Source organism: Canis aureus, chromosome 23, assembly GCF_053574225.1.
Source record: "Canis aureus isolate CA01 chromosome 23, VMU_Caureus_v.1.0, whole genome shotgun sequence".
In the NCBI taxonomy this organism is placed as follows: Eukaryota; Metazoa; Chordata; class Mammalia; order Carnivora; family Canidae; genus Canis; species Canis aureus.
In genome coordinates this window covers 23,290,107-23,301,516 of record NC_135633.1, presented here as the reverse complement: position 1 = coordinate 23,301,516, position 11,410 = coordinate 23,290,107, and the positions used below count along the sequence as shown (strand labels likewise).

The window sequence follows — 11,410 nt, the reverse complement described above, 5'->3', positions numbered from 1 at the left end:
CACGTTAAATGTGATGCATTTTTTTGGTATTAAACAGATCCAGGGAAAGTAAACTGCTAAATTAATTAATTCCTACTAGGATGCACTTAGTAACCAGTCACTATCTTGCCCTGAGGACATAGAGGCCGAAGTTGTGATTCTGCTTGAGAACAGGAAATGTTTCCTAGAGGAGCTGATTCTGAGGTGAGAGTTGAATGATAAACAATTATTTGTTAGGTAGTAAACACATTGGGTATGGGAGGAAATCTAAGGTAAAACATACTATGAGGAAAGGAAAGTATAATGAAAGTATAGAATCTCAAATGGCTTTTTAAGTTCTAATATACACTTTCTTATGACAATAAGTTGGCAACAATAAGTTGTTAAAGGTAGCAAAAACAACACTGTTTAATAGTATGTACTAAAGATCATCCCTTATATGCTAAGCATTTAGTCACTAAATGTATGACTGAGTTTGAAGGAATGGTAGGTTAGCTATTTTTTCTGGAAAAAAATGAAGTATGTTTATTGAGTATACAAATACAATAATAGGTCTTCTTATAGATATTTTGATCAAGTGAGATTGATTTGCATGGTTGGTGAAGGTAGATTAAATCAGAATTCTAGAATATCAGGCAAAAAAAATCTGTTTTCCTATTTCTAACTGAATTAGACGGATTTTCTCATCCACCTACAACCAGTCAGTAATGAAGTTAACCACTATGTGGCATCAGAAGTAAGAAAATAAATATATTGCTCTTGACTGTATTGGAGAGATGGAAGTAAAAATAAAAGAAAGGGAGAGGCAGAGTCAGAGAGACAGTCCTAGAGAAAAAAAAAAAAAAAAGATTTAGAGGGAGATTACCAAAGGTTAAAGAAAGATGACTCTCATCTAAACATTTTTTCTAATCTCAACAGTTTTATGAATCATTTTTCATTTTCATCTTCACGTTTTGGCAAAGTGAGTGGTGAACTGAAAGTAAGCGTAGGAATTATCTTCCCAAACATTTTAAGATAGATATTTCCTACTTATAGGGTTGACAGGAATCAGGGACATAGGGAGAAAGTCCTGTCAACAACAATGAAAAAGGTGAACTTAATTCAAAGGAACTTTGAGGGCAGCCTGGGTGACTCGGCGGTTTAGCGCCACCTATAGCCCAGGGTGTGATCCTGGAGACCCGGGATCAAGTCCCAGGTCAGGCTCCCTGCATGGTGCCTGCTTCTCCCTCTGCCTGTGTCTCTACCTCTCTCTCTCTCTCTCTCTCTCTCTCTCTGTCTCTCGTGAATAAATAAGTAGATTTTTAAAGATACAATTTGTATATGCATATATGTATTGTAACTGCATTTTTGGGAGAGAGAGAATGACAGAGAAGGAGGTTATCAAAGCAAATACACAGAGAGGTGGGATTTAGACATAATGTCTAGAAATCAGTCAGGAATTTTAGAGCTGCATTAATTTTGAGGCAACTCTTTTTGAAAGGATTTTATTTATTCATTCATGAGAGATATACAGAGAGGGGCAGATGGAGAAGCAGGTTCCCGGCGGGGAGCCTGATGTGGGACTCAATTCCAGGACCCCGGGATCAAGACCTGAGCCAAAGGCAGACTGTCAACCACTGAGGCACCCAAGTGCCTCTGGCAACTCTTTAAGAATTGTGATTTTCTCTAGCATTATTGAGTTTCTCTGTTGAAAAAACTGAATAGACTAATCAAAATTTTTCAAACACAGACTGGTGGGTAATTAAAGGAATAAAGACATTTGGTCATATGACCAAAGAGTAGCTAATGTGTCTCAAAACAAATAAAAAGCAGGAAAATAATGTGGGTTACGAAGAGGGGGGATATGGCCCTGAATAAGAGAAAAATAACACTAGACCACAATATACTGGAAATAAAAATGAAATATATGTCAGAATATAAGGATGAGTAACAACAACAAAAAAAGGATGAGTAACATGTGCATGAATAGTATCTCTTGTATATATTTTTAGGGTAATTTCCTGAAAATTATTTTATGGTCCTTTTTTTAATATGTATATATTTTTATTGGAGATCGATTTGCCAATATATAACATCCAATGCTTATCCTGTCAAGTACCCCCCTCAGTGCCCATCACCCCAGTCACCTCATCCCCCTGCACACCTCCCCTTCCGCTACCCCTTGTTCATTTCCCAGAGTTAGGAGTCTCTAATGTTTTGTCACCCTCTCTGATTTTTCCCACTCATTTTCTCTCCTTTCCCATATAATCCCTTTCACTATTTTTGACATTCCCCATGAGTGAAACCATATAATGATTGTCCTTCTCTGATTGACTTACTTCACTCGGCATAATACCCTCCAGTTCCATCCACGTCGAAGCAAATGTGGGTATTCGTCATTTCTAATGGCTGAGGAATATTCCATCGTATACATAGACCACAGCTTCTTTATCCATTCATCTTCGATGGACACCGAGGCTCCTTCCACAGTTTGGCTATTATGGACATTGCTGCTAAAACATCGGGGTGCAGGTGTCTCAGTCTTTCACTGCATCTGTATCTTTGGAGCAAACCCCAAGCAATGCAATTGCTGGGTCATAGGGTAGCCCTATTTTTAACTCTTTGAGGAACCTCCACACAGTTTTCCAGACTGGCTGCACCAGTTCACATTCCCACCAACAGTGCAGGAGGGTTCCCCTTTCTCCACATCCTCTCCAACATTTGTTGTTTCCTGTCTTGTTAATTTTCCTCATTCTCACTGGTGTGAGGTGGTATCTCATTGTGGTTTTGATTTGTATTTCCCTGATGGCCAGTGATGTGGAGCATTTTCTCATGTGCTTGTTGGCCATGTGGATGTCTTCTTTGGTGAAATTTCGGTTCATGTCTTTTGCCCATTTCATGATTGGATTGTTTGTTTCTTTGCTGTTGAGTGTAATAAGTTCTTTATAGACCTTGGATACTAGCCTTTTATCTGATAGGTCATTTCCAAATATCCTCTCTCATTCTGTACTTTGTCTTTTAGTTTTGTGGACTGTTTCTTTTGCTGTGCAGAAGCTTTTTATCTTGATGAAGTCCCAATAGTTCATTTTTGCTTTTGTTTCCCTTGCCTTCACAGAGGTATCTTGCAAGAAGTTGCTGTGGCCAAGTTCAAAAAGGGTGTTTCCTGTGTTCTCCTCTAGGATTTTGATAGATTCTTGTCTCACATTTAGATCTTTCAACCACTTTGAGTGTATCTTTGTGTATGGTGTAGGTAAATGGTCTGCATTCTTCTGCACATAGCTGTCAAACTATCTCAGCACCATTTATTGAAGAACTGTCCTTTTTCCAATGGATAGTCTTATTGTATGGTTCTATGAAGTTCTATGAATGTGATACATAAATGAGAGCTTTTATTCATGGAGATTTAAAAATTAGGAAAACAAAATGAAACACCTATTTTCCTCATTCTCAATCATTAATACAGTATATTAGTGTTTCTGCTAAAACAGAAAAATAAAATCCAGATACATGAACACTTGTCTCCTTTAACCTGTGATTTCTATATTCTAAATATAAAAACTCTATGCCTTTTACTCAGTTGCTTTTCTTTAATTTGGAAAATTTAGGTAGATGTGATTTTGAAGTCAATAATGTCATTAAACAAGTTACATTCTGAAAGAATGTGTAGGCTGATACATCAGCACATATTGAAAGGAAAAACATGTTTAAAGAATGAGGAGGATAGAGAAACAACAATTTTGGGACTGCATTGATCAATGAATTTTTCTGGGGAGAATGTAGGGTAGATTGATCTTAAGCATTGAAGGGTAGAAGGAAACTTACATGGACGGAATTACACAAAGGAGGCCTTGCATGATTGAAGATGTAATGGTAGTAAATTAAGAATACTGGCCTGACACTAAGGACTTTTATGAGGGTATTAGGGATTAATGATGGGAATCAAGGACAGAGAGATACTAAGGACCTGCCTTAGCCAGGAAAAGTGGTGAATTAAACAGCAAAAAAAAAAAAAAAGAAACAAACAAACAAACAAAACAAGACACCCAACCAAAAAAAAGGAAAAAAAAATACCTTCAGATTCACAGCCCTTAAAATCTCTTCAAGAACTAGGGAAATTAGATGGCAATTGTTTTGCCTCATTTACAGTCAGAAGTTCATGATGTCTTTGAAATCACATTCATACTACCTACTTATGCACCTGCCAAAGAGGAAAATCTGTAGTCATCTAACACAAGTGAGGGGTAGAAGTCCACATTGAGTAGAATTAGAGTTCCCTTGTCTATTTGAAGGGCATTCATTATATACATCTGTCTAAATTATTTTGTAAAAATTTAAACTGACTTCACACATGTTTAGCTGCTAATGAATTGATAGCACAAAAAGAACCAGAGAGGACAAAACCAAAGTTTCTTATAATGAATCAGATAAGGAATGCCTGGGGTCTGAACCTATTTTTAGGTAGGTATAATATCCATTGATATTCGGATCCACTACATCTCATCCACATAGAAACTAGCTTTCCCTTAGGTATCAAGTCATCCTCAGAATAAAGCTTCCTTCAGGTGGTTCTGAGTCTAGCATGATGTGGTCACAGTTGAGCTTTGTCTTTGTTAGAGCTAATAGAGAAGGCCAAAGAAAGTGACCAGCAAGCATGAAAACCTGGAGATGGTGCAGGTGGGAAGACAGTTTCCCTGGAGATTAAACATTTTCCTTCTTGCACTGGAAAGAGAAAAGGATCTGTACACATTACAAATACCTGAAATGGACCTGACAACATTTTTTGAAGTGTCTCTGTGTGTGTCTGTGTGTGTGAAAGAGAGAAAGAGAGAGAGAGAGAGAGAGAGAGAGAGAAAGGAAGGAGAGATAGAATAGTAATAGAGTAGATGTGCTTAGGGAGGGAATCTCTGGGTGGCTCAGCAGTTTTAGTGCCTGCCTTCAGCCCAGGGCGTGATCCTGGAGTTCCGGGGTCAAGTCCCACATCAGGCTCTCTGCATGAAGCCTGCTTTTCCCTATGCCCTTGTCTCTGCCTCTCTCTCTCTCTTTCTCTGTGTGTGTGTGTGTGTGTGTGTGTCTTTCATGAATAAATAAATAAAATCTTAAAAAAAAAAAAAAAAAAAGATGTGCTTAGGGAGGTAAGACTATGCGAGAGGAATATCAAGAGCCAGGAACAGAGTAATTACATCAATCCAGAGAGTTACAACAAGGTTCCAGACCATGGATTCTGGACATATCTCAGAAATAAAATAATGCAATGGCTGTAGAGCCGTGATTTCACATTTATCTGAGCCCTGGATTACCCAGTGATCCCTGAGGCAAATGGTTAGAGCATCAGACAAGTGAAGTTTTCAATTAATTGATCCTTCAGTACAGAGGTTATCTTGGTGGAAACCCCCTAGATTTTGTATACATGCACAATTCATGTCCTTTCAAAGGAGAACGCATTTAGACTTAGTATTTTGCATGTGTTGAAATCAAACAAGCAAAGGGACAGTTTGTGTCGATAGCCTTTTTTAAAAAATTTTTATTTATTTATGATAGTCACACAGAGAGAGAGAGAGGGAGAGAGAGAGGCAGAGACACAGGCAGAGGGAGAAGCAGGCTCCATGCACCAGGAGCCCGACATGGGATTTGATCCTGGGTCTCCAGGATCGCGCCCTGGGCCAAAGGCAGGCGCCAAACCACTGCGCCACCCAGGGATCCCTTGATAGCCTCTTGTATCTACAACCTGTCTGCTGCTTTTTGGGGCAGAATGAGCTTTGCAAGAGCAAGGGTCCAAAGAACCAGCAATTGACTATGAGTCATTTCTATCAACATCTGCCATTATAAATGAGAAAAATAAAGCTAATGCTTGATATTTATGTTGCAGATCAACAACATTATTAAGTTGAAGACGTGCGATCTGAATGCATGCTCCAGGCTAAGCACAGGGCCAAATGTCCTGTTGGGGGAATTGAGCTGCAACCTAAAGGAGTCAACAAGAGTGTAGCCTCATTGTTTGCTGCAGGCAAATTCTGCAGATGTCATGTGTGTTTGCTCAGCCCCTGGCACAGGGGAAATATCAGGAAAAGCACTCAGATCGAACTTAACTGAATTCCTTTGGTATTACTATTGTACCAACGAGAAGGAAAAGCTTCAAAGTGAATGTGAGAATGTCAGTTATGTGATGTGCAAGCAATGTTTAAACTGGAACAGATACTAACATTCTCCCAGAGGAATGAATAACAGTAAACAGGAAACTGGGCTGTGCATTGACATCCAAGGGTGGGTTTTAGAGGAGCAGGTATTTGGAAGAGAAAGGAAATGGTTTAAGGGTTGGGTTAAGGGTGTGATGTAATGCCACACCTTTTTTTTTTTTTTTTTTTGGTCCATTTTATTTTTTTTGTTTTATTTTTTTATTATTTTATTTATTATATTTTTAACATTTAATTGATTTTTTAAATTGGAGTTCAATTTGCCAACATATAGCATTACACCCAATGTTCATCCAGCCAAGTGCCCCCCTCAGTGCCCGTCACCTAGTCATCCCCACCCCCCGCCCACCTCTCTTTCCACCACTCCTTGTTCATTTCCCAGAGTTAATGCCACACTTTGATTAAAGAGGACAGTTCCACAAAATTTGTATTTTCTAATTGAGCATTGCCTGGTTCAGGACAATTTTAATCTTTTTTTTTTTTTTCGTGGCTGTATTAAAGCCAGTCGTGTGTTCCATGCATTTTATTCCACCCATCCAACCAAAACCAATGAGACTGTATGTGAGGAATATAATCATTTTATTTTATTTTTTTTAAAGATTTTATTTATTCATGAGAAACACAGAGAGAGAGGCAGAAACATAGAAGAGGAAGTGTCCTGCACTGCATTCCCTGCAGGGAGCCTGATGCAAGACATCCTGGGACCCTGGTATCACACTGTGAGCCAAAAGCAGATGTTCAACCATGTAGCCATGCAGGCATCACAGGAATATAATCATTTTAATAATAACGATATGAAAAGTATTTCTCATTAGTAAATCATAGCAATTGATTTCTGAACAAATACATTTTCAGATTTATTTTACTAACGTTATCTTCTTCAGAATCAGTAAGTGCCATCTATTCTTTGAAATTATATTATTTTTTGAGCAGTTATTTATATGAGAAAGTTTTCCAAGAGAAACTAAAAATATTTAAATGTTTCATTTTAGACCATTATTCTATCAATTTCAATTTTCCATGCAAAATGTATACCTGAATTTCAGTAAGAATATTTTATTCATGCATCAAGTTTTACTCATTTCAAAATCTGCCTAGTTTGCCATTTGTCAACATCAATTTTATTTTGTATTGTTTAGTTCAAAAATTTCTAATTTTGCCTGGAATACTGGAGATTACTCCCTAAGGTCCACCTCTGAGGTATAATTTATTTAAAATGCCATGACACAAGTTCTGTTATAGACCCCATTATGTATATATTTAACTTTTTTATTGATGATGTTTATTGTAGATTAGTTTCAGTTTTACAGAAAAATTGTGCAGAAAGTGTAGTTTCCATATACACTCTCTTCCTCTCCCATCCTACATTTTCTCTGGCAATTAACATCTTGCACTAGTGTGGTACATTCGTTGCAACTGATGAACAAATTGGTATTAATTAGGTTTTCTTATATTTACTATTAACTAAAGTCATAATTTACATTAGGGCTCATTCTTTGTGTTCTACATTTCTTTGGGGTTGGACAAATGCTTGATATCTTATAGCCATTATTGTTGTACCTTATAGAATATTCTTCTACCTTAAAAAAGTCCTAGGCTCCACCTATTCACCCCTCTCTTTTTCTCCCTGAAGCCCTAGTGAATACTGTCTCTATAGTTTTACTTTTCTAGAATATCATATAGTAGGAATCCCATGTGGGTGGCTTTTCCAGGGCAGCCTCATTCACTTAGCAACATGGACTTCAAGTTTCTCCAAATCTTTTGGGACTTGATAGTTCTTTTCTTATTGTCACTGAATACTTCATCATGTGGAAGTATCACAGTTTGTGTATACATGATAGAGATATTGGTTGCTTCCCAGTTTTGGCAATTGTGAATAAAGATGCTATTAATATTCATGCACAAGCTTTGTGTTTACGTAAGCTTTGAATTCACTTGGATAATACTTAGGAGCACAGTTACTGGATTTCATGATAAGCCTATGGTTAGCTTTGTGCACTGTCTCCCACGTAGCTGTGCCATTTTGCATCTTCACCCTTAATGAATGAGAATTCTTGTTGACCCACTTCCTTACCAGCATTTAACACATCAGAGTCTTGAATTTCAGGCAATTGAAAAAGGTGTGTGGTAATATTACACTGTTGCTTCGTTTTGAAATTCTGTGACCTAGGATGTTGAGCATTTTTTATGTGCTCATTTTTCATCAATATATCCTCCTCTTGGTTGAGGTTTATGTTCAGAATTTTGCCCATTTTTAATTTGTTCACTTTCTTATTGTTGAGTTTTAAGAGTTCTTTGTACATTTTGGATAAAAGTCCTTTAATCAAATACATACTTCGTAAATATTTGGTCCCTGTCTGTGATTTGTCTTTTAATTCTCTTAACCATGTCTTTCATGGAACAGATGGTTTCCAACTGTAATGAAGATCAACTTAATCAATTTCTTTTTTCACCGATCATACTTTGAAAGTTAACAAAAAGTTGACTGTTGGGGCCATGATCTCCTATAGGTTATCCTATCCTCTCTTTTAGAATTTTTATACTTTATTTCCCACCTAAAAGTACTGTGATCCACTTGGAGTAAATTTTTGTGAAAGATGTAAGGTCTATGTCTACATCGTTTATTTTTGCATGTGGATATGCAGTCGTTCCGGCATCATTAGTGGAAAAGATTTTCCTTCTCCATTAAATTGCCTTTGTTCTGTGTCAGTTAACTTTGCATATGTGTGTGTCTATTTATGGGCTCTCACTTCTATTTGTTTCCATTTTGTTCTTCTCTAGTGCCTATTGCTGTTTTGGGTCTTTTCCCTTTCCATATTAACTGAATGAAGAACAGTTTGTACATATACACAATGTGACCTGCTGGGATTCTGATGATACTTACATTGCATATGTACATCAAGTCTATAATAAATGACATGTTAATAATATTAATTTTTCCTTTCCTAAGCATAGAGACATTTAACTTTTTATTAAACAATGCATATTCATAGATAGATTGTTGTCTTTAAGGTATAGGTCACTACTTTGTAACTTCCTATTTTCCATTAGTATAGAATACTGCTCAGAATGGTGAATGTTTCTTTTTTTCCTCTCTTTGCATTGACTGCAGACAAATGACTGCCTGTGAATTCCACTTGGGTAAAAACAAAATTAATACATGTAACATCTTCAATGAAAATCTCTCCTCTCGTCTTGTCTTTGTCAATTCCCCCTAGTGTGAGCTTTTCTTACATTGACATCCCATAGAATTATACATGAGGCTTTACTTCCCTCTAAACTTAAAATCTTATTTTATCATACTTAGCATACCTATTTAATCTCTTTGATGACATAGAAAGCCCCCCCCTTTTTTTTTAATTTAACTTAACCCACAGTTCCTAGATACTAACCAATTGCTTAGTAAAGGGATTTACAATGAATCATAGTTTTAGAAAGAAAGATCTCTGACAGGCAAATGGTTTCACTTACCTCCCCTTTCTTATTGTATCTGTTTTCTAAAAGTTATTTAAAAGAATAGACAGCATAAAGTCCATGAAGACATGAAATAAATAACAAAACAATAAGAAAAATACATGTAACATCCTAAGTTCTTGAACCTATTATAAAACCAAACTAACATTCTTTAACTGACAAATGGCCAGAAATGCACATACAGCTTCAAATGCGAGTGGGTTTGCTTTGCATATTGAATTCTCCTGTGTATTTGTGTTGCCTTCATGGAGAGAGGTAGACACAGAGACAGAGGCAGAGAATTTGGGGAGCCTGTCTGTGCATTCCTAGAATTACACAATCAATAAACAGCTAGGCTTGACAAAATGCCCTTTAAAAACAAATTCAATTTCTGTTTCTAGAAATTTCAATAAATCTAGATGAGAACAAATAAAGAGAAACCCAATACAAAATTTGCAACATTAATCAAGCAGCTCTAAGCCAAGATGTCCAAGCTCAATGGCACAATCTTCATGCCCCCGGTGCTGACACTGATTGGGATCCCCGGCTTGGAGTCTGTGCAGTTCTGGATTGGAATTCCTTTCTGTGCCATGTACATCATTGCTCTGTTTGGGAATTCCCTGCTCCTGGTCATCATCAAATCAGAACGCAGCCTCCATGAGCCCATGTATCTCTTCCTGGCAATGCTTGGAGCAACAGACATTGCTCTCAGCACCTGCATCCTACCAAAAATGCTAGGCATCTTCTGGTTTCATCTGCCTGACATGTACTTTGATGCCTGTCTCTTTCAGATGTGGCTTATCCACACCTTCCAATGCATTGAATCAGGAATTCTGCTGGCCATGGCCCTGGACCGTTACGTGGCCATCTGTGATCCCCTGAGACATGCAACCATCTTTACCTACCACTTTCTCACTCAAATTGGAGTGGGAGTGATGCTCAGAGCAGCCCTCCTTGTAGCTCCATGTCTCATCCTCATCAAATGTCGGCTGAAACACTTCCGGACCACTGTGGTCTCCCATTCATACTGTGAGCACATGGCCATTGTGAAGTTGGCAGCAGAAGACATTCGAGTCAACAAGATCTATGGTCTCTTTGTGGCCTTCACTATACTTGGATTTGACATAATCTTCATCACCCTCTCCTACATCCGAATATTTATAACTGTCTTCAATCTGCCTCAGAGGGAAGCTAGGCTCAAAGCCTTCAACACCTGCATTGCCCATATCTGTGTCTTCCTTGAGTTTTATCTCCTTGGTTTCTTCTCCTTCTTTACACACAGGTTTGGGTTCCATATTCCACCCTACATTCATATTCTTCTATCCAACCTTTACCTGCTTGTCCCTCCTTTGCTCAATCCTATAGTGTATGGGGTGAAGACCAAACAGATTCGAGATAGGGTGTCCAAGGTTTTCCACTCTAAAGATTCATCTTGACTTCTCATTTAACTTTTTCTCAAATAATAAAATTCAATTTGAGAAATAGTAGTTTGGGATCAGATTTTGTGCTCTCTCAAGTTCATTTATGCTGCTGAAAGATACAGTTCTAGATTTTATGTTGGATACAGGCTCTCATTCCTATTTAAACCATTAGTATTTATGTACACAGAACCAACTTATTAGTAGATGACATAAAAGGCAGAAAACATGCAGATTTGCTTCTGGTTTAGTCAATCTTTAATTTAATTTAGTTTAGTTCAATATTTCAGTGAGGAAATTTCTTAAAAACACAAGTAAATTTAAATAGTTAACCTCTGATTAAAATATTTCCATTGTGTTCTTTAAAAACAATAAATTAATTCATAAAGT

The 11,410-nt window shown here is 37.4% G+C and overlaps 1 protein-coding gene across 1 annotated transcript; it reads left to right on the top strand.

Annotated features, from left to right (window-relative positions):
* Nucleotides 1-10,087: 10,087 nt before the first annotated feature.
* LOC144295403 (olfactory receptor 52A5-like) lies at nt 10,088-11,038 on the top strand. Its single transcript, XM_077867794.1, has one exon. It carries the CDS (start codon nt 10,088-10,090, stop codon nt 11,036-11,038), a length of 951 nt encoding a protein of 316 aa, XP_077723920.1.
* The last annotated feature ends 372 nt before the right edge of the window (nt 11,039-11,410 follow it).